Raw genomic sequence first — 24,839 nt, 5'->3', positions numbered from 1 at the left:
ACAGGATTTGATGAACTATGATATTTTGCTTAAAATCATTCCAAGAATAATGTCAGACTTCATAATTGCCTTCCCCATGGCCACCAGCAGGCGAACGTCACCTCCAGCGTGCAGCGGGTTCGCATGAATCCACAGAAGCCCCAGGCAGGACTCGGTGCACAAGAGCTCTGGGCGGACGGCTCTTTTCTATAAGGGTTCAGGACTGGATTTAGAAATGGCAGAGATTAGGCTATAAATAGCACAACTCAATTTCTGCTAGCACAGAAATCTGCTGTGAGAATGGCTTGAGTTGCCTCTTGCAGATTTGGAGAAACTTGGTAGGTGGCTGGATGTGAAAACAGCAATAATTAATGACAGTCACAGGGACAATAAACATATTTCAGTTTGCATTTGGGGGTTGTGTAGATCAAATTGTTCCCAAATGCTAGATGATTTTGAGATGTCTCCTCATTCAGAGCAGTCAGGCAAATCAGGGACATGTATGTACATAAAACAAAATGTATATGTGCCAGCCTATAGTGCCAACATTCTTCCTTCAAAAAAGCTTAGTTATTCTGCAGTTGTATCTTCTCAATTGCATTAATGCTCTTTCTTTTCTTTTCTTTTCTTTTTCTTTTTCTTTTTTTGTATTTTAGGGAAGGATCTACAGGGTGTTCAGGATCTCATTACTAGATCAGACTCATAGTGATCCGCCTGTTTATAGACTCCCAAGAGCTGGGATTATAGGTGCACGCCAACACGCCCAGTCTCAATTGTCTCAGTGCACCCTTGGGGCGGGGCTGGCAGGCAGGCCTGGGGATTGAACCCCTGCCCCTGCACCTGCTTGCATTCACTTTAATCCGCTGAGCTATTTGACCAACCCTGATGTTCTTTTTTATGAAATGATTTGCAGAAATTTTAAAAAATGTAATGCTTTCTACAGCACATATCTGCCAACTTGTACAAAGGCTAAAACTTGTCAACTCCTGAAAACGTGAAGCCTATACAATATCTAAAAACCTCAGGATCAAAAGTTCACTTGACTGTGCGTCTTATTTTCCAGGTGCCCAGTTTGTCCTCTTGTCTTTCAGCTGGACAAGGAGGAGGGCTGTGGCTGGGTAGGACCTTGGACACGCTCTCAGTCTCGGTGCAGACAACAGGTTTGCGTGGAGAAGCTGTAAGCCACCACACTGAAGCCCACTGAGATGCGTTATACAACTATTTCCCCATTGAAGAAGCATGAGAAAGAGAAAGAGAACAAAACAATAAAACTAAGGCTTATTGTGCAACATACAGCTCCATTAGGACTTCAGCCCAAAGCCTTCCTGGGACTGCCCATTATTTGTGGCCACCACAGATGCTACCCTGCAGCACATCCTCCGCAGAGACCACTTCTGAGGCCAGTCACATGGGTAGCACTGCTTTTCTTAGATGGGTTTTCTGTCTTCAGCCATAAAACAAGTGTTGGACTCATTCACCAAAGAACCTCCCAACACTAACATTACACACTTACTGGCTGCGTTAGCTTACAAGCAACACGCTGCTCCCTAGAATAGCTGGCTAAGTGGGTAGATTTGAGTGGAAGTCAGTGGATATTAAAGATTTCTAACAGTCACATTAAATGCCTTATGCATCATGGTGAAGATTTATTTTCATGTATCTCATTGCTCCTTTTTTCTTAAAAATTTCCTTCCATTTTGTTCTTTACCTACTGAAAGTCCCCCACCCTACAGCTTCTTAGGATTGAATTAAGAGACTTGGAGGGGGGAGGTGGAGACAGGCAAATTAACCTGCTCCTGCTGGGAAAGGTACCCAGCCCAAGGGGCAGCCATTCTCTCCTCTGTAACAAGGTGGAGACCTGAACATTTGGGGGTATAATCTGTAATTTTAGTAGTTGGCACTTGTGTTTAACATTTTTTCATACTAGTGGCCACATGCAGATTACAACGCACTCAATGGTGGGGTATGCCTGTAATTCCAGCACTCTGGAAGACTGAGGTAAGAAAATAAAAACTCAAACTCAATCCAGGAAATTTTACAACTTGGCGAGAACATGCCTCAAATAATAAAAAAGAAAAGGGCTGGAGTTGTAACTCAGTGAAAAGACTGAGTATTATACAAGCACACAATATACAAAGATTATAATGGGCTACCACAGGTCTGTAATCCTACTGCCTGGGAAGCTGAAACAGGACGATTGTGAGTTCAAGGACCATCTGAGTTACCCAGTGAGAACTTGTATAAAAAAAAACCCCACCATGCACAGGTGGACAAGATGCTTATGTGTAAATTTTTGAATAAAGCCTTTAAATTTGGACAATTTGATACTATAGCCCTGACTTGTTTGACATCACAAACTACACGTTCTTTTCATTCCCTTCTTGGAACTGGCAACTGGGTTGAACATTCACTTTCCAGAGACAGATCTCAACCAACATGGGTTCCAACGCTGCCAGTTGCCACCTTTGAAGGATACTTAACTATTTTGAACTTTTATTTCCCCAGCTTTAAAACAGAGTGAACAATTCTTGCTCACTGTGTTAGGAAATGGGTTCTCTGCTCTTTTTCCTGACTGGAAAGATCTGTGGATCCATCTCTGTTCCCTGACTTCAGGTGGCTCAGACCAGACCTGCTGTGACTGTCGCAGTCCTACTCCTCCATTGGGAGTGACTTCTCTGCCCCAGTTTCTGTATGTTTCTACCCTGAAAGTCTACTTGTATGTCATTCATTACTTTGGGTTATTCTGTTGTATTTCAAAGAACTAGTGGAAAATGATTCATTCCCATTGACAGAAATCTGAGTTAAAAAGAGACAAATTAATTGAAAAGAGTATACACTCGGATATTGTCTAGCTTTCAAATTTTTATTGGCACAAGCTTCATTCCATATATAAAATCATGCAGGCTGCCTGTAATGATATGTAACTTTCCTGTCAGATAATTCAAAGGCTCAGGAAAAAATATGTTTTGATGGTTCCGTTTTAGTATCAACAGAGCCAATTTCAGTATCTGCAACCAGGAATCTCATCTGTTCTTCTGGTTAGACTTGAGCAACAGCAGTATCAATAACAACAGAGGATAACTAGCATGCAATATCATGGCTGCCTCCTCTGCCTGCACCGGGTGGCCCCCGTCCTAAGCTGCTAATAAGATCTACTTTAATTTTGCTCTGGGCTACATCTAGAGTGGAGGGAGAAATGTTCTGGCCTCACTGAGGTAGGAAGCAGCCCCAGCAGTGTTTCTTGTCAAACTTCACTTCTGTGATAAACCCTGCACTCCAAGGAGATAATGACACCATCCTGCCGCAATCCATTTCAATATCTGTCTAGTGTGGGCCTCTCTGGAGATTCATGTCCACTAAGTTCCTGTGATGTCACCTAGAGGTGGTGATCTGGAAGCAGAATGCGACGGAAGTGCTTGGGGGAATTATCTTGATAAATGATGGTCAGGAAGAGTGGAAAATGGGGACACAGTTGGGGACAACTGTGCAGCTGCTTCTAGCTGGGCCACAGGATTAACTGGTTGTTCTAACCTCTCAGAGCTTGTAAATTCTAACTCTACAAAGGGGCAAGTGTGCACGATGTACCTGGAGCCAAAAGGAACAAATATTATCTGAAGTATAATAAAAACCTTCTATGTTTGCTTAGAGGGAACTCTGTGAGGCTTTGAAAATTTTGTTATGTGGCCAGAAGGTAGTTTGAAGAACACCATGGATGTTTCTGTGTGGATGGCAACTCTGGAAGACAAGGGTAGGGCAGGAGGAAGCTGAGCGAGGTCTGCAGGCCAGGCCATGTCGCTGGCACCGGGTCATGCCCATCTTCCCGTCAGTGCCATCTCCCCAAGCTCTCCACCAAAACATTTTGGATATTTCTAGAGAAGGTCCTACAGCCTTTAACTGTTCTTGGCCAGTATGTTTCCAGTGTAAAAACAGTATGGGTAGAATTACAATGTGATGTACCAGAAACACTGTACAGATCTCTGGAATAGGTGAGAATCATTGTACAATGAAAAAAAAAAGTACACAAGCATTTCACATTCTTAACTTCAATTTCCACATACCTCTCTTGGGCAGTGTGTGAAGGAGGGTGCCCTTTCTGCCCTAGCCTGTGGCATAGCCCATCTGCTTGGGCTGCACCCAGGCTGCTGAGGTCCAACCCTCACCCTGCCTGTACCCTCATTGCAGCCCCACCCCAGCCTCTTCCAGGAAGCTGCTTCCTGCAGCCTGAGATTGGCTCTGAGCGCAGGACAGCCAAGGACCTACCTCATGGCATTGCCTACCCAGGAGAAGGAGCTCCCTTCAGGCACAGAAACAGCAAGAAACAAGCAAAGGAAAACTGAAGACTACTAAATTTTGTGTCACAGAACTTATAGGGAATTGGGACTTGTGAAATTTCATCAAGATGAGAACTACATATTTCTTACAGGCCAAAAATAGAGCGTTCAGGAAGCCCTGCCCTGTGAGCAAGTCACAGGAAGAGTCAAAGATGCTTAGTAATGTTACAGACACATGCAGCCTTCATTTGTTTGGACACTGGAAAGTGGTCGCCAGGTGCCAAAGACCTGTCTCTGAAACAAGGAATTAGACAGACAGACAGACAGATGGACAGACAGATGGACAGACAGCAAAGGAACTGCACACACCAACTTGAAGGACTGGGGAGTGAGGACTCCCCACTTTCATCAAGGCCAGAATCCTTGCCAGCCCACAAGGAGGACACAGCTGCCCGGACCCTTCCACGATCTCCACCCATCCAGCTCTACTTTTCACTCTTCACTGTTCCTTGTAGACCAAGGTTTTGGCCTGCCTGAGACAGGTTCTCCCCAACATCCATGCAGCCTCCTCAGCCCTTCCTTTTATTCACTCAGCTTCTATCTCTCAGCCTTAGTTTTTTGTTGTTGTTGTTGTTGTTTTTTAGCACTTTATTTACCAGCTGGTATTCTTTATATTCAGCTGCTAATTTTTTTTCTTCCATCTCTTAACTAAATGAAAACTTTAGGAGTTTAGAGACTCCTGCTTTGCAGACCACTAGATCACTGGTAGCTAGAATAGTAAGTGGGATAGTCTAGGCACTCCAAGGAGACATCTTTGTTCTATAAATGGACACAAAAAAGGGTAGATAAGGTACTGACATGTGTGGATTTTATTCTTCCCATCCCCTTACAGATATGCATTTTGGGATGAGAGTTAATACATTGCTCTTAGGAAGAACTGATGGCTTTATACAAAAAAGCATCTTTTATTACCCAAGCCAAATTTCAAAACTGGGGCCATTCTACTACCTAACAGCTCCAGTGTAAGGTTCAACCTAATAAATTCCTTCAGAATGGAGAGTTCCTTGGAGTAACACTTATTTGCATCTCTTTAAACTGTTCTTGCAGAACACATAACATACAACACTTTTCTCTTAGCTGCCAGGAAGATAATACTCCTTTAGTTACTAAGTCATGGAAAGTGTGTGTGTGTGTGTGTGTGTGTGTGCGCGCACTTACATGTGCCCACATGCTTGCACAAGCACTGTACATACACAGGAAGCAGCTCTTATTAAAGCTATTAGTGCTGTACTGGTACCACAGTGTACAAGCATTCTCTACCTCTTTGACACATTGCATGGACTTAGGAGTAATACGTTTTACTCCTACTCCTTACAATTGCTTCAGAAGGGGCCAGGGAGATGGCTCAGTAGAATAAGTGCTTGCCTGGCAAGTGCAAGGGCCTGAGTCCAATCTCTGTTTAAAAAAAAAAAAAAAAATTGCTTCAGAGTCCTCAGAGGTGGAAGAAACTCAAAATAGGATCAACTATCATGTATCAGAATAAAGCAAATGGAGTCATCTCCCAGGGCATGCACAGACGGAGAGAAGAGGTAGGAAGTTAGAAGAGAACAACCACAGAAAAGGATGAATATTGCACGCAAAACCAACTGCACGGCTGGAATCTCCATTACTCGGGTGAGTGCAGCGTTCACGCTGGCCTCAGTCCAAGCAGGTTTAGTGGGAAAAGTATTAATGCCTGCAAGGTGGTCCCACAGCAGGGCCCACAGGGACAGAGTTTCCAGTGCGGCTGGGGAGAGGAGGAGGAGCAGGCCACTTTCAACCCTGTGGAGGCTGCGCTAAGTGACAGGGCACTATATCATGTAAACAGCTGCAGCTCTAGAATGGGAGGTGGCAGAGGGATGATCGAGGCCCACAGGTCCCACAGATGGACAGTGAATGAGTGTGCAGGGCTGTCCTTGGACAGCGTGATCTACCTACCACAACAGACATGAGTTTGTTTCGGTCTAAGCCATGGCAACAAATTTTAGCTCTGCAGCTCCCAGAACAGCTGTGCTGGAGGGGCTATGGGCAAGACGGACCTTAGGGTTCCCGGACTCCCCACTCCAGCTCCGTCTTATTACACCTTCAAACAGCATCCAAATGTTAAACCTTCAGTTCATTTGTGCAGCACAGCTAAGAAAACAAAGCAACTCCCAGACCTCCCGAGTGGCTGAGGACAACGTTTCTTGTTACTCCACCCCCTTTCCAGACTGACATAGTTTTCAGTACTTTGTAATATATTTTTTAAAAAGTCACCTTGCTAGTTATGGGGGAAAACACTAAAGAAATGCAATGAAACAGAAAATAGCAACAACTGTTCTTCAGGAGAAGCCAGAGTCACTGGGGGAGCTTGAATGGATGTGTATTGAACAGCACAGGTCTGAGATCTGCCAGGTGGTTTCATGTTAGACTGGAAGAAATTTAGAAGCCCTTCCAGCCAAGTGATTACAGGCCTTGTTCCAGAGGACCTGGGGGGTCCTAAGCTCCTCCAGGGTTCTTGTGAGTTAGAATTTCCTTCTGCTGAAAAACAAAATCAGTACAGTGTGTGCACCTCCAGCCTGTCTCCTAAGTTGAGTTCTAAAGTGGACGTTCTGAAAGGTGACTAAAGCACTGCACACAACCCACTAATCTAATTAACTATAGAGAAGGATGTTCTGGTCAGAACTGGTTAACTGGCCATTTGAAGGTTGGAAAAATAATGAGTGGCCCACAGCATCCATTACTCCTGGCTCAGTTCATACTCTTCTCATTAGAAATGCAAATATATTTTGCCCCATAATGTTTATAGTTAAAGGTTAGGGAAACTAACACTCCTAATCTGGAGTGATGAAAAATAATTTACCGTTTGAGATTTAACCTAACTCCAGACTTTCTATCATTGTTGTTGTCTTGAGAGAAAAGATGGCAGAGCAGTCTTGCAACATTCCCAGAGTAGATTGGGTGTTCTCTAGGTCTAACTTCCGAAGTCTAAGTGTGAGTCTTTGATATTAAACACAAGAGGGTGAGGGAATGTTAGTCCCTACCTATAGGCCCAGAAGATGCCTCGGCCATTTTGTTTCATGACATATAAGCCAGAGAATCCCTCTTGAGTTGACCCCATTCCTACTCATCCATCTCTGGAGGTGGAGCCTGGCCCCTTGAGCAGGAGCAAGGGCTATCATTGCATATGGTGAGGCACAGAGATGTAGCTAGGGCCTAGAGCCAGAGTGCTTCCCAGAGTCCGAGCCAAACACTCATGGAGCACAGTCTGTTCCTCCTCGGACTGTGTCACAGATGGGCAAGATTTCGTCTTGCCCAGGATGACTACATCAGAAGCCTGGAGGTGGCACTCAGCACAATTCAGGGTTCAGCCACTGTTAAGAAGCCCTCCAGAATATTCTGATGTTCTCTAGAGCTTGAGAAGCACTAATCTAGAATGTGAAGACAGGCACCACCCAGGACATTCACTTCCCACCCAAAGACAGAGCAGATAAGCAGGTGTTTCCAAATTGCACTATGAAGAATAGGTGTGATTTCAACAAATGAGTTCCTGGTCAGATATATTTGTGAAGTACTGCATTTGTCACAGCAAGACTATTCTTAAATGTGCATTATGAATCTTCTCAATTCTCAAATATAGGTTGACTCACTTAAGAGTTACATGACAGCCATTTATTCACATTCACAGATTCCATAATATATCTCATTTCCTCAACTAGGGAATAGCCATCTGAATTAATAAGAATTTTGTCTTCTAGAAGAGTGGGTTGGGTAGGTTGCTTAGTGCACTGATAGATACACTATCTCATCTAAATGCCATAGCAATTTGCCAAGACACTGGAAATCTGTCAGGAAGCACAGGCTCAATCATGTTCCAAGGATTTTTCGAGGTCAGTAGTTAAAGAAGCTGATCTACTGGACAAATGACCAAAGCATCAGTCCATGAGCATCTCTAGACCATCACTGGAAATGTTAAGGAGTGAAAACAGTTACATTAGAGTGATTCTTGGGGAAAGCACTCCATGGGGTTGGAGAGAAGACTTTGATTCATGGTGTACAGTCAGGGATGGAGACTTCTGAGGAGCTTTGAAAACCAGGTAACACCTGGCTGAGGGGCCCTCTACAGGGGGATATTAAGGAGTCAGAGCATCCTACAAGGCCCATTACTGTGTTGCCTGCCACCTTTCTTCCTTTCCGGAAGTTAAGTCTTCCTGCTACATGAATGTTGAATAATAATCTTTGAAAGCAACACAATTGCTTTGGAGATAATTCCAACTGTCAGCCAGCCCATGGCACCCCTATATGTAAGTTCCACTTGGGGCTAATGAAGGTTCACACTTGTGGTATCCCTTCCAGTACTTGTTTACATGCAACTGTGGCACTCAGTTCCTTCCGGTTAATGATTCTACTCTGACAATGACTAAAGTTGGTCTTGAGAAAAACTGAACGGTACTGACTCCCCATCCTACTGATGTGAGAATAAGTTTATCATTATGAGACTATACCTCACAACAATACTATACAGAGATGCTTCAGTGATCTTTTTTGGTTTAAAAAGTTTTAGGTAACTGAACATTTTTAGAATTCTTATTACAACTTTGGAGTCAAGTAAGCATTCCAAAATGAAGTCACAGACCTCACGTGGGTTTCTGAAGTGTAGTAGATGTAACAGAGGTCTAAAACACTCACTTGAATCAGTGTTATTTTAGTTTGAACCAGTTGAGAGCCTAAACACTTAAGATTTAAGTCATAGTAGCCTATTCACATATTTCATAATATGTCTCGTTTTGTGAACAAAGGATTAACAACTTGAAAGTAAGAAGCAGGTGTGAGCACTCTGCATAGGTCAAGACCTTAACACCACCCAGACAAGTCTATAATTTCTGGGCATAGAATATGGCATGCGTGAATTTCATTTCAATATGTTTTCCATAGTGATCACTTAGAAAGTCACACAGCCATATCCACCCAGACTTCACTCCTGGTGGCAGAAGAATTTGCTGATGATTGAAAGGTCATGCAGAACAGATGTCAGAGCAGCTGGAGTTTCTAGCTATGCTTCAGTTGACTTAGCAGTGGTGCCTGCCATTACCAAGCAGTGGTGAGGTTTTGTTTCCATCGAATGGAACCAAGCGTCTTATGCAACCTTGTCAATGTAACTGGATATACACATGGTTCTTCTCTGCTCTCAATGAGCCCTCACCTTTTCCATCTTTCTTCATACAGCTGAGACCTAAATTCATCATCCTGAAAAGACAACATTACTCACTGTCAACCACTCTGACCTGTTTTCCAACATCTTATAAACAGGCATTATGGACCTCTGAGTGTTAAAGTTATTTTAATTGCATTTCTTACAGTTTTAAAATTAGTTTAATAATTACTGTCTTAGTTAATTTTCTTGTTGCTGAGACAAAATATCCAACTCCCACAAATTAAGGGAGGACAGATTCATTTAGCTCAGAGGTTTCAGTCCATAATCAGCTAGTTCCAAGGCAGGGTGGCCTGGCAGAGAGGCATTCAGAGGAGAAACAGTTTATCACAGGTAGAAGGTAGCAAAGCAAGCGTGGGACAAGCCTCTTTCTGGCTTTTATATTATACTCTGACTACCAGGATTAGGGCAGTGCCAAATCAATCAGTGGACCGATTTAGCAATCACGCACCCTTAAACACAGCACTCTGATTCCTAGCAATGCACCACAAATCAGGCACACGTGAGATTCAGCCACCTCTGAAGCCCTTCACCATCACTTTTTTGGGGGCACCTCTAGACATAAGCCATAGGATCACATCTGATGCTATCTACTTTAAACCATTTTTCTGTTTTTCTCATTAGTCCTACAGTTGTTTTATACAGTGCCTAGACTGTTGAGCATTGTGAAAATACAAAGAACAGCAAATGGCACACTGCACAGAAGACTATCCCCTCACAGATATCCTGCAAGAACAGATGGTCCAATTGCAAACCTCCCTAAGATTGACATCTGTGGGGCAGGCAACTGCACAAGCCTGACAGATGCTGCTTTGAAGTCCCCCATATTCTATCCAAATGAAGTAATGCCTAACACTGTCCTTTGCTAACTGAAGACTGTACATGGGAGCTGGCCCTGATTCCTAGACAGACTTAAAAGAGGATGTGGACAAAACTACATTTTTGCCCTGTCAATAGAAACTTGCCAACTAATAGTCATTCATTTTTAGAAAATAGTTTTCATTTTCTCATCACTAAAATGTGGACTAAAAATACTTGGCTGTCAGTATTTCTCTAATCACTAGAACTTTACAAGTGTACTGGTGTACCCATGGGCAACAGATAATATACCATATCAACTACGAAGGCCATCTGATGAATGCAGGTTATAATTAAAGATCCACTGGGCTTGAACCTTTTCAGATTTTATTGTAAAGGAGATATTATTTATCTGCTTGTTTTCTATTACTGAATACAAAAATGTTTAAATTTTCCTGACAGACTGAGGTTTATATACAATAACTTCTATAACCTAAAATCCTAACGTAAGCCTCCAATTAAGAATGCTTTACTTAACCCTAAGAAAAGCATTACATTCCACGTATCTATAGCCATACCACCCTGAACACACCTCATCTAGGAAATGCATTATAGCACAATAACATAAACTCATTTTAAAAAGCTCCTTGACTTATATCCTAGTATGCGTCCAACTAAATCTCTTAAATATTCAGAACTATTCGTTCAGTTGTACTGGACATTTAAAGGACAAACCTTGAAAAACACAATTTCGGGGCCGGGGAGATGGTTCAGTAGAATCAGCGCTTGCCTGGCAAGCACAAGGGCCTGAGTTCAATCCCCAGTTCTGCAAAAAAAAAAAAAAAAAAAAAAAAACACACACAATTTCCCTAACATTATATACTAAAGGATATTAATTATCAAAGGATTTTTGACAGTAAAAAATGTAACATTTGTTTGGCTAATTGACTAAGAAATGTTCTGCATAATGGAGATTACAACCCAGTCAAGAACCTGAAGTTTTTATATTGTGTCCAAGGGTGTCCAGAACTAATTTATTGCCTTTTAGCTCCAAGTCACCCCTCCCTCTTCATTACCACTCTGCTGGCAGACTAGACTATACGCTTTTTCCCTTGGTTGGGATCACAGCACTAGCGCTGCAGAAAGAATCGGCTTTTTTGTTCCTCATGCATTCTGCTTTTCGGTGTATTCATTGGCTACCCACATGCTGCGACATCTTCTGGTGTCCAGGACCACCTATGAGCTCAGACCTGGTGTTCCTCACCTGGGCGTGGCCACCACTTTGCTGTGGGTCATGGACAACGTATCCCAGGTTGTGCCAAGCAGCATCCAGCACCCTCTGTGGGCCCACCCATCCAGGGGGCTGTTTCTCTGTAAGGGGCAGCTCTGTAAGTAGGCAGCTCTGCCCACTCCATAGCCTGACCCAGACCTGGGAGGGCTTTTTTTTTTTTTCCCCTAAGGCTCATTCTTGGGTCTTTTCTTGGCCCTTGCTTACCCTTTAGAGTTTTTTTCTCATCACTAACACTATCTGGTGGTAGGTTAAGAATTCTTTATACTGAGGTTTTCCTAAAACCCTGTGTGATTTCTTCCTGATTGGACCCAGACTGGTAAAGTAACGTTTTCTATTTGAATTTACATTGTCCATTATAACCTGTTAATACTAGCTGAACAGCATTACCAACCTATTTGGGCAAAAACTAATAGATTCACAGGATTTATCTTTTTTTCAGGGCAGAAGTACAATACTGGTTTCTCTTCAGCTCCACTCAAACTACTTACGTTCATTTTTACTCAATGTTCATAATAGTACCAGAAAATCTATTTTGTATACTAAATGAATGCTAAGTTTTAGGTGGTGAAGTCAGAATTTAACTTGTATTTCAGAGTTCACACTTGACAAGCTACACGGATTCTTCTGCTTTATTCAAGGGCACCTGACCCTGTCAGGGTTCTGAAGCAGAGGTCAAGTCATCAGGGTCAGATGGCAACACAGGGTCACAATGAACCTGGCTTTTACTTATGCAAAAACCAACATTAGTTCCACTTGTTTTCCAAGTACCAGGAGGACACATGGGCACAGTAATGACAGTACAAAAAAAAAAAAAAAAAAAAAAAGTACTCCTGGAGATATTGCCATCTATTAAAATGAATTAAAGAATCAATGGGATCTCTAAGTTAGAATAGCACCAGCTCTGAGTTTTATAAACAAAAGAAAAAAGGTGGGGGGGGGGAACCTAGCTTTGTACTAGGGAGCAAATGTGACAGTTTAGAATATAACAACTAATTATAAATCCAGCTAGGAGAGCTTGGGCAGAAATATGGAAACTCTGTCCTTTGAAACACAGAAGCATGAGATAGTGTCAATCAATTCACCTGGCATAGAACTGGTTTTTCTTGGGAACTACATGCCATAATTGAGAAACTAAAAAATTAAAGACTGTGAATTCTAAATTGTTTTATTTTTCTCCCTGAAGTCAGTGATTTTCTGACATGGAGATATTTTATTGTTCTAAACAATGACTCCAGCTTTTTTTTTTTTTGTATGATTACACTCAGTTACAGAGAAAAATTGCTTTCTTGGCAAGCTTTCATCCCATGGATTCCCTCCATTGCTCCAGCACAAGGGCCAATCAGCAAACTCCTGGCTTTTCTCCAGCTCCATGTTCAAGATGTAGAGGGCATGCCTTTCTTGCGAATCGGTCGGGCTGTCTTGCTGCCTACTCACTTTCTATCCCATGCAGCCAGGAGGAAAAGCTCATACCATACAAACCAGATGGTTTGTTCTAAGCTCTTTTCATAAAGTGAAATTTGGGAACCAGACACGGGTTATGTTAACGATCTACATCACTTCTTACTGACACACATACAGGCTACTTCTGGTCTTGGTGCTTCCTGAGTTAAACTTTCTCACTCGAGTTGCTTAAAACTCTGTCAGTCGGAGACGTGTTACGTAGCCTGGCTCCAGCTCCCTTCCTTTGTTAAATACTGTACAGGCCCCAGTTTCCCTAGGAGGCTCCCACACTTGGGATGAACCCTTCCCTGTGGAATTTTGACACCCTATTAATTAGTGCTTATGAGTGGGAGCTGCTCTCTCTCAGCAACTCCTATTTGGCCATCAGTCAAGTGTGATTTTGTAATAAATTTCCACGAGGCCAACTATTTCTGGTAATTCTCCCTAATTAACACCAGACCTGCTAATAATACATCAGTACCTGTGTGTTTCTGATACAATCAAGATCTTGTCTGAGAGTCCTCATGAAAGGAAACCTTCAACCTAAATTGAGCTTTTGCTGGCAAAAGGATTTTATATGTCGTTCTGTAAGAAAACCTTTGATAATCTTATATTGGGGACATTTTGAACAGAAAGAACTGAGCGACAGGGAGGCCTGCTCTGGTTTGAGCACTGAATGGGGATTTATTGTGAACACACAGTTGAGACTTAAGCCTATAAATCTTGTGCCGGATTACTGTTTCTTAACGAAGGAATGACAGATCTCTTATTTTGTCGGTGCATTTTAATGTGCAATGACGTGACTGATAGAAACCAAACAGCAACTATTAAAATGTCAGATGCAGACTTGCTGCCCTTAAAAGGTTGGCTTCTGGAGTTTAATATACTGTGAGCAAATAGACTTGAATTTCTCTCTTATTCCCAATATACAGCCTGCAACAGAAACATTCTTCTTACCTTTACACAGCTGAAAAAAAACCTTACTCCAGTCAATAAACAAACAAGAGTAAGCCTACTTAATTCTGAACAGTCAGCTAATGAGATCGGGATGAGTTGTACATGAAGTAATGTACCCTGGCTAATGCAAAATGTGAAAATGTAGATGATGATTTATGTTGTTTGATTATGATCTATGGGACATGTTTGATACAACAAGCTATCTAATAATTTTAGCAACCATCATTTCTTAAAAGTAGGACTGTATCTACTAATTCACAAATATTGTGTATGTTCTATTCACAGAGCTGAACAATGTAGAAAAGCAGAATCAATGTAATAGCATTTTCAGATGTTTTGCCTCTGGGGATTCTGATGGGCCAATGGATTCTGCAAGGATCTATTACGTCTTATCCTCTCCTGTGAACACCAAAAAGGGATTTCTCCCCTGACAGTTCTATGGAAACCACTTCCTGCCCCAAAAGAAAAAGCAGGAGAGCTTATCTACATCACTGCAGTCATTTATTTACTGAGTATGTGCACATTAAAGTATCATCTACTGATTATATTTCTCATGTGATTTTTCATTAGAAAATGTACCCAAAAGCAAAGCAGCAGACATATACAAACTTAAAACTTAAACAGAAGACAGATTAACAGATGAAGCAAATTATACATTAAGAATCCAACTCCAACACTTGGGGGTAAGGAGGATGAACTGAAGCCACATTAGATCAGTGTTGAATCCTTCTGGATGTTCTCTGATATACAATGCCAAATGCCACAAGAATTCAAGGGCTGGATTCATACTTGAACAGGGGAAAGAAAGGAATTACTTCCTATACAATGTTAGTAGTAATATAGTACTCCTTAAAAATGGCACATTTTTGTTATGGATAATTTTAAAAATAATTCTACACTAACAGTTTATACATTTTAACTATTATTTCCATGTTTTTATGTGACCAAATGATAAGGTTTTAGTTTTAAACTCTAAATATAACCTTAACCCACAAAAATACATATGCTACTATAAATATGAGAAGGGATAATTTTTAATTTGCTATTTGAGTGGGCAATATGTGAATCTAGACTATAGAAATAATACACACCTGAAGCTATCACTAAAATTTTGAAAATGATAAACTTGAATAGGGACAATTTTAAGAGTCACATACTATGCTTTTCATTTTTGTTTTGGCAAATACAGCGTCCCAAAATATGCATCCAGAGAGACTAAAACGCAGTGCTCTACAGTGAAGGATAATAAAAATGCTACTGACAGGATACTTATAATCAGAAAAATAAATACTTGGGGCACCTATCAGAAGAATAAAGTGCTCTGTCAGTTATTAAAAGATTAATGCTGGTGAATTAAATATGGCATTCCCTACTGAAAAAATACAGACTCTTCTGGAGTTGGTCAACATTTGTTTCACAGAATTAACTACTTTAGGAACAAATCTAAAGCCTTGCCACAGAAGAGATGGACAAAGCACAAAGAAAGTGATAAATTAGTAAGCAACCCCTTTAGGGATTAAAATGTGGAGGAATGCTCCATGAACAACATGTAGGATAAAAGGACTAATACAAATGATATCATTAAAAGAAAGGTTAATTTTACAGAAATCAGATCAAATAAAATTCTTGGAAATCAAATGCCATTAACTTGTCAAATACTATCATGGCAAAACTAAACAAAAATTGCGATCATATCAAAACCACCAACATTTTGTAATGTATAAAGTAAGACTGACATTAAATACACAACGATGCACTTAGTCAGTAGGTCATTTGTAGGTGGTTTAGGCAGCAGTGAGATTTAATGCACAATTCAGTTCCAGCACTTTTAAAAAAGAAACTGCCTGCCTCCCTACAAAATGCAGGGCGGGGAGGCAGTCAGGGTGCTACTGGAGAAGCATTCACGTTGCTACTCTGCGTGGTCCCTTTCTATTCTTTACCCCCAGTTATTATCTGCGTAAAAAGGAACCTGTTGGACCCTGAGCTAACAGCTCTCAGGATGATGCCTTGCAAGTTCTCAGGGAGGTTAAATAAATACTGCAGCCTAAGTCTCCTCTATAACAAACATGCACACAATGGAAGTGACTTTCTTGGTGAGGAGGGCGGGGAAGGGTTAGGGAACTCATCTGGACTTAAAGCGCCAGGCCCCAAACAAGTTCAGGTTACAACCCATCAGGACTACTTCCTCCATTCTGGAAATGGAAGAGAAAGTATCAATACAGCCTGCAATCTGTTCTCTCCCTGGGCAAATATCAACAGAGTCCACAGTTTTAGCAGAGCTGTTTCTATCTCCATGTGGTATTTACATAATTCTCTGCACAGAAGAGGAAAACAAATAGGCCAGTCTGAGTAATTAATCATATTTCCATCCTATAGCCAAACCTCTATGAATAAAAGGTTTCCAGACTTCATGATCACATTTGGAAGTGGTTCACTTATTACTGAGAACCATTAAAAAAAAAAAAGTCTAGATTTTATTATAATCCCAACCCAATTCTAATGTAGAATAAAGAAAAAACAATTCTTCAAAATAATAATTCTCCAATCTTTGGTCCATGGCACAATTCTAAAACTGATCTGAATTATCTGAAAAGAAGGAAATATATTTTTTATTTGTATTTTCAAAAGTGCTATCTTCTCATTTACCTTAATGTATAACCATATCCTTTTTTATTTATTAAAGAGAGAAAACAAGATTGATTAGAGCCCAAATAATTTCATTAGTTCTGTTTAGTATGAGGGAAAGAAAAACTGAAATTTGACTAACAATTTGACTAACAAGGTGATAAAGACTACACAATGACTGGAGGAGTCCCATCTTAATATAAGGCAAACCTTTGGGATTTACAAACCATTTGGCAACTACCGAGAGGGCACAATAGGAGAGTATAGCCTTTCTCTAGGCAGGATCAAAAACCTCCCTGGCCTTTCTTATTGCAATGATCAACTGTAATGTGGAGGGGGAGGAAAAAACATATACCCATTTGTTTAAAAACTGTCACCTCCTACTGATAAAATCTTGTTTAAACTACTTGCTCTTTTAAAGGTAACCATTTTTTTTTTTTTTTTTTTTACAATGATTCTTACTAATAACGTTTAAGGCATTTTCATTGCCCTTTGCAGATTTACTTTTAACTACCTAACAAGGAAAGAAAGTGTAATTATTTCAGCATATAGAGGTTGGGGTTTGTATTCTAAAATTTAATTCTTTACTAATACATGCTAACATGAATTTAATAATCAACCAGGAAATTGATTTTTATAAAAGTTATTTTATGGGCAGAAAATACAGGACAAAGTAATAAATGCCAAACTGTCCCTTTTCTCTCTGAAGCCAAATATTTCATCATAAACTTGATTCTTAATGTTGGAATTTATCCCTTCAGGGCTACTATTACTTTTCAAAACTTCTTGAAATACTATATCTAAAAATTGATTGGTAATTTAAAATTTCCTTTTTTTCTTCCAATTTCTTCTCTATCTGTTGACTTTCAAAAATTCACAGAATGAGCATGCTTCTTGCAAAGTGGCTTGTCCTTCTTGGAGAAAAAGGTCTGTCCTTCCAAACTTTCACAACATACCTGAAAAAGAAAGTTATTTAAGAGAATATTATTATTTGAATCATGCATGCTAGGAAAGAAGGAGGTGATTTTTCCCCCTTAGTGGATACTATGACAAAGAGCTCTGGATGGTTTCTTCTACCTTGACATTTTGTGTAATTTTTGAAAAGCAATGAAGAACGACTTTTTCCTGGAATATATTTTAATTTACTTAAATCACAATTACTACTCTTCTTTATTTGGAGGGAGTCCAGTGAAAAATTAATACAGAGTGTTCACATTAAATGTACTTTCTCTCCATGAATTCTAACTAATGCCTTAAATCTGTTTCCTATTGGAGAGAATTAAAACATTCAAAAGGAAAACAACTCAATTGCCTTGACAAACATTCCTAGCCCCATTTTAGCCTACTGCCAAATGTAAGTGCATAGACTACCAGAGATTTAATTCACTTCTTTAATGAAATCATTAATTCATGAAAAATATTAATGAATTTCTTTACTTCACTTGTTTCGTATAGTGAAAAACCTGGTCAATGCCAGGGTGCTAGGGTATTAGGCTGTCAGCTAGCTGTGCTTACACCTTCTTAGCTTTCCTACTTTCTTTGTTAATTACAATGCTTACAAGCAGCTTGATCAGAGAATAGCAAGTCTACTAAAAGTTACTGCTTTTTATATATTTTTATGAAATTTAAAAGATGGATGAGGTAAACAAGATAAGATTTAACTTTAATTAATATTACTTTCTCCCTTTCTCTAATGGTCATTGACCATTATTAGATCTAGTAAAATCATCCTCAACTGTTTTGCTACGGAATTTCAGAGCTTACTTACTGAGCACACAAAGCAAGTGTCGTGCCAGGTATAGCCGAGAGCTTCCAGAAACATGTCGCCAGCTTCTATGGGGAATTCACACCCACGACAGATAGTGCCAAAAAGGGCATAATAATCTGTATGGGGAAGCAAGGAGACATGTAATTTAACTGTGATGAAACCTTAGGATCATGATTATGGAAAATGGAAACAAACTTGGAATTTAATGAGATGCTGAAGTCAAAGATAGTCATAATGAGAATTTTTTTCAGGAACTAGCACAAAATTTGGCTTGTGATTTATATGTTTAAGATGTTTCAGGTTTCTCTTGGTAAACAGTATTTATACAAATTTACACTCTTTATCATATTATTTCACGTTATGGATTTTACTTTTCCCTATTTCATGGAAGGATAAAAAAAGAATATCATTTTAATAAAAGTAGTCAATAATTAACAATCTGACATTAGCAAATTTCACAGGGTATCTGACTGGTAAGAAAGACAAATATAGGGGTTCCACGGCTGAATTTCTAGCTAGACTGTATCACAACAATACTCACCAAAATTTCTTTTAGTATGTTTTCCTTTTAATATTAGTAAATTAGAATGCTGTCAGTGTTTTTATTCTCTTATGCAGCTGCTCTCACTATTGTGTTGACTTGAGTTTGACTCAGGCTAAGGACAAGCAGGCTATAAATGCCTAGATGTATCTTTCTCAGCAGTCTTTAATCACGTGTTCTTCCATGTGCTCGAGACATGCCCAGAGTCCTACTTGCAAGGCAACAGTCTAGGCATTCAGAGGCACAATGCTGAAGACATATGTACATGTTTTTCTTGTGGGGCTCATACTCTCAATGTGTGTTCACACTGCATAGGAAGGTTAGGCTAGGAAAGGCTTTCTTGGGGAGGTAACAAGTCCTGTGGGTAGCAGATATATTTTAGGGGTAGGTAACAGGATGAGTTTGAGTGTGATATTCCTATCTCAGTCTCCCAGAGTGCTGGGATTAGAGACATACACCACTACAATTATATTCACATTTTAAAAAGTATTACTGTAGTTTTTCTGTAGCTGCTCTTAGGAGATGAGGAATATGTAGTTTAAGTGATGATCATAATGCCCAGGAAAAGAATGACAGCAATTTGGATTTGGTGATGACAGGTGAGATGGAGGAAAATAGCACAGTGGGGGCAGAACTGCTAGGATTTACTTAGTAGGTTGGATATGAGAAGAACAGGGAGAGGGGAGAATTCAAAGTGACCTCTAGGTTTTTAGATAACAAAGGGGAAGGTTGAGTTAAGAACTAGAGAGGTTAAAGAAAAAGAAAATAAAAATAGACAATGTTGGTTAAAAGCAACATTTAAATGAATGTTCAATAATATTTTTCCATTTCTGTAAGAAATTCTTTGTGTTTCTAAAATATGACTTCTTAGTACACATTAAATATGATAATAAGGCTAGACAGCTTTCTACATTTTGGCTAGATTATCTGCCAGTTAGTCAAAACATCCTGTAAAGCTTCTAAAGTAAGCAAACTAACCATTTTAACCAAACAGCCACCATCATGAAAGGTAGATCTTCAGAAAGATTAAGTGGAATTATAAAATAGGAAATATTTCTGGGGCTTTCTAGTGCAAAAGTCAGAGTATATCCAAGCTACTATTATTTAGGGAGCCAGGAAAGGTGAACATAAGAGAAGACAGAGCAGGCAAAGAAGGGTCAAGTCCCATGGATCCAGCTTCAGGTTAGAAGCCAACTACTTAGGGGCTGGGGAGATGGCTCAGTAGAATAAACGCTTCTCTGGCAAGTGCAAGGGCCTGAGTTCAATCCCCGGTTCTGAAAAAAAAAAAGCCAATTACTTTTGGAACCTGGCTGATCCCAAGTATTCCCTTCTTCTAGCACCACACATTTGAACTTAAGGTTTTTTTTTTTTTTTTTTTTTTTGGCAGAACCAGAGATTGAACTCAGGTCCTTGCGCTTGCGAGGCAAGCGCTTATTCTATTGAGCTATCTCCCCAGACCCTGAACATAAGATTAAGTAAAAGTAAAACTCAACAGGAGGAAGACAGCCAGAGTAAGTGGCAATACGATTGAAGAAAAATGTTCCACATTTTAAAATGAGTATTATGGTAGACATATCTAAGTAAAAGTATTATTAAGAAATAAATGTTATGCAAGTTCACACATGGCTGTTGGAAAGGAAAAAGAAATGTTCAGAGTTCAGGTAATAAGACAAATGCAGTTGCTGGATCCTTACAGCTTAGTTTATTTCTTTTAAAGAGAAAAACACAAAATTTCAAAACAAAATAATAAGAGTATAAGATTAATACATTGCAAATTGTTATCTTTAATTAGTTACTCAGAGTACAAGATATAGGCACTTATTTATTCAACAATATCAGCACAAACCTTTCTTTCTGATGAACTAAGAGAAATTAGTAGTATAGCTATCTTAACTACCTTGTATGTGGGTGTGTGTATATTTATATATGCTTCTATTTGTTTTTCCCTTCCTTTTTTCTCCTTTTGCCTATCCCAGTTTTTCTTTCCTTTTGAGTATTTTCTTTCCATTTTACAAACTCTACTATACATTTTGGATCTTTCACATTTTACAAAATCTACTACACCTTTTCACATTCTCACAGTAGGGAGACAATACAGTTTTTAAATATGTACGTCTGGTTTATTTCACTTATAAGTATGGTCTCAGGTTGAATCAATTTACCTATAAAAGCCTCAAGTTTATCATTTTTTAATAGCTGAGCAGAATTGCACTGTATAAAAAGAGCACACTTTTTAAACTGTTCCTGAGTTGATGGGCATTTGGGTTGTTTCCAAGATCTATTTATTATAAATTGTGCTGTTGTAAACATGGGTACACAAATATTTCTGTGGTATAATGTTTTTAATTCTTCTGGGAAGATACCCAGCAGGGGCCTAACCAGGTCAAATAGGACCTCCAATTCTAGATAGAGCTTAGTTTATTAAAAATATTTTTACCAAGGGAGCAATCCAAGCCAGGATTACTCTCCCATTCAGTAAAAGGAACAAAATTTTTTATCTTCAAAGCAGTTACCTTAAACAGCACACCAGTAATATAGTCTACAGTTAAATATTTCTCACGTTTGTAACCACTCAAAATTCACTATTACACCATAAAAAGTAGTTTTAGGTACATGAGTTGATAGGATTTATATCCATAAATTATTGGATATTTATGCAACATAGTTTTCCTGCCTAGTTATACTTACGATTCTTAATTCTCAAAGTTGAGAATGTGTTTTGATGCAGTCTACAAAAAGTTACAATAAAGCTTTTATCATATTTTAGAGTAAATATTTAAATACTTTCAAAGTAATTAGTAAATCTACCTGAACTAACATTTGTTTCCACTTTATAGCAACATAAGGGTTAATGTTTGGCCTTTATTCAAAACTCAAGCAACTAATGGCTCTTGGTCTTACCGGTCTCACAGTAGGGTTCACCATCCTCTAAGTGGAAAACATTATTACGAATGGGTTTTCCACAGGCCACACACACAAAACAGGAAACATGCCAAGTTTGTTTCAAAGCATTGATGACTTCCTGTTACAGAAAGGTAATTGGATTTAAAGAAAGATGAGAATAAATACAAACGCACTATTAAAAGCTTATTTGTTTCTAATACTCTTGACTTTATTAATTAATCTTGAGTCCACAAAACATTTTATATACTAAAGTGGTATTAATATATCTTACTAAATACTTGTTATCATTTAGGAAGGTACAGGATGAACTATTCTCCTTTGTTCCCAACATGTTGTATTAATATGGAAATAATTCTAGGGGTATATGTATAAAGTATTCTCAAAGTTTTAGACCCATTTAAAATACACTAAAAAACTCACACTAACTTTTCACAGTGAAAGCATCAGTTAGGACTCACTAAAGCCATTTTCAACCTTATATGCGGTTAGGAATCTTTGCTTCTTAAAGCAAATTGGAGCCTCTGGTCATCCATAAGAAATGCCTGACCCTTATTCTGTGATCAGAACAGGGCTTTCATTTATTAATCATTATGTATTATCTGATTCTTAAATTTTTTGCTTTGCAAAAAAAAAGCCTGTGGTTTGAAATGATTTTTCTATTACCTGCATGCCCTCATAAAACTGAAGTTACATTTTTAAACATTGCATGCATTTGAGAAAAATGTATCAATTATAAGCCTCACATTTTATGTATTTTCTGAGGTCAGTGTCCTATGCTTAAACTCTGACAAGTGGGGTAATGCTGCTCTATAAAAGCTATGGAATTTAATTTAAAACAGAGAAAGTGTCAGTTCTGAAAACACTGATGTGTGTGGTCCTGTTTGACCTCTTCATTCCTAAGCAAACAAGAGTCCTGTTGAGGTAGCACACCCACAGTAAGTTATTTTTCCCCTGCAGTGGCTAGACTTTCACCACACAGGCCAACACTCAGTAAGACAAAACCAAAGACCACCTAACCCCATGAGTCTGATATACTTCTACTAAAGAGGCCTACTTCGTTTGCTTTATAATAATAAACATCAATGAAAGGAGAGGATGTTGATAAAGCAAGAAGAAAATAAAAAGATGGTAGTTTAGTAACAAAAAATATTTTGTTTTAAAACTCACTAAGAATAAAAAAGCAGTTTCCAATACTTACTCCAAGGATCTTCCTTTGGCATCGACCACATTCAGGAGCCAAGAATTTCTCATAGCACAGCTCACAATACAGCGCCCCCTTCTCCTCTACAAATCCAATGTAGGCCATTGTATTTTTGCAGTGAGCACAATTAAATTCTTCTGGGTGCCATGATTTCCCTAGTGCCACTAGAAATGGTCCCCTGCCAGATGAAAATAGATCAATTTGTTTTAAAAATTAAAGTGGCCACAGTCAAGGTGGGACTCTTAGGCACTGTTCAATCAAACAAAGGAAGACACACTCAACTTTCCTTCTCAAGGACTGCACACAGGGCTCTGCATTTATGTGGGGAGGGGAGGAGAGAGGAGAGAGGAGCCCTCCAGCTTCCTTTAGGAAAGGCCACAGATCCCATCTGCCTTCAGGGTACTTGGTGGTGTGCTTTACTATACATCAATCTGTGCACACCATCCGTAGAGTGGAGAAGGAGGATGTTAATGAAGTCAGAAGACAGAACTACCTGAACAACAACATATGCCTTCAGCAGAGAGGAGTTTGACATTTCTAGACAATAAATGAAAGCAAAAATCTTCATTTCTTAGTATCAGAGCCTTGAAAATAACAATTGTAATAGAAAATATTTTAATCAATTTCTCTTTCCCACACACTGTGCCTATGCTCCTTCCTTCTTTCTTTCCTCGTGTGCACCACCATGGCCGGCTCAGTGCACCTGGGGCTTGGGGGTTGGCACAACATGCAGTACCTGGGCAGTCACTTTAGATCACCAAGCTATCTCCCCAGCACTCTATGTTCATTTCTTAACTTTATTAAACACATCTAATTTCCACCCTCTAAAATGACTACAGAAACTATAAACTATGTATAAACTAAAGCACCTGGAAAAGTTTTGTTTAATTAAAATATGTCTGATTTTAAAATTTTTCATTCTATTGTGGTAAGAATATTTAACATGAAACCCACTCAGCAGATGTGTAGGTATGCAATACAGGATGGTTAGATCTCTAGAACCTACTCATCTTACACAACTGAAATTTCATACCATTGCTTAACAACTCCCTTCTCCCTTTCCCTAACATTTTTTTTTTTTGGGGGGGGGTACTGGGAATCAAACTCAGAACCCTGCACTTGTTAGAAAGGCACCTGTGCTGTTGAACTATATCCCCAGCCTTAACACCACTGATTTTTTTTGGGGGGGTGGGGGGTGGGGGTGGGGGGGTAGAACCAGGGATTCAACTCATGGCATTGCACTTGCCAGGGAAGTGCTTATTCTACTAAACCATCTCCCCAGCCCCATACCACTGATTTTTAATGCATATTTGTATTAAGATAACATGTCTATAAGGAGCTTTCTTATTCATAAAATTCTATATCATGATGAACTGACAAAATGGGCTTTGTTTGCTTAATGGGAACCCACTATAAAGCTCCATCTAGTCATGAAGCCTACAGAGATGAGCCATTTTGGCCACTGCAACATACTCTTCGGTAGCTATCTCACACTAACTTTTATTCACAGTGACTTTACCTCCAAGGCACTGTTACACTTACTTAATCTGTTCATATAACATTCCTGGGAGATAGACCAGGGTAGTTATTACACTCAGTTTAATAGATAGAAAGGCTAAGATACAGAATGTTCAAAAAGATATGACAAATACCAGAAAATCACAAACTAAGCCAAGGACAGAAGTTGAGTCTCCTGATTTCTATTATACTATTCTAGTCAATTATGATTTGGCCTTCAATCTTAGGACCATCAACCACAATCATGAAATGACTAGCAGGTAACTGTTAGCATCAAACCCTGGACTTTTGGACAGACAATTAACAGCAATGAGCA

General features: G+C 39.4%; 1 protein-coding gene across 10 annotated transcripts in view; it reads right to left on the bottom strand.

Annotated features, from left to right (window-relative positions):
* Positions 1 to 14,445: 14,445 nt before the first annotated feature.
* Positions 14,446 to 24,839, bottom strand: part of Pdlim5 (PDZ and LIM domain 5) — a 230,076-nt gene continuing 219,682 nt past the window's right edge. For all 10 annotated transcript variants that reach the window (XM_023700583.1, XM_023700585.1, XM_004640625.2 and 7 more), the window contains 4 exons: positions 23,003 to 23,183; positions 21,802 to 21,922; positions 18,360 to 18,475; positions 14,446 to 17,547 (listed from right to left, as the gene is read on the bottom strand). In XM_023700583.1, coding sequence (XP_023556351.1) covers positions 17,458 to 17,547; positions 18,360 to 18,475; positions 21,802 to 21,922; positions 23,003 to 23,183 — 508 coding nt within the window. In that variant the 3' untranslated portion in view covers positions 14,446 to 17,457. The remainder of the gene's footprint in view (positions 17,548 to 18,359; positions 18,476 to 21,801; positions 21,923 to 23,002; positions 23,184 to 24,839) is intronic.

The sequence above is a fragment of the Octodon degus genome, unplaced genomic scaffold, assembly GCF_000260255.1.
Source record: "Octodon degus isolate 3935 unplaced genomic scaffold, OctDeg1.0 scaffold00125, whole genome shotgun sequence".
Lineage (NCBI taxonomy): Eukaryota > Metazoa > Chordata > Mammalia > Rodentia > Octodontidae > Octodon > Octodon degus.
Note: the sequence above shows the minus strand (reverse complement) of the source record. Positions and strands in the feature narration are given on the sequence as shown.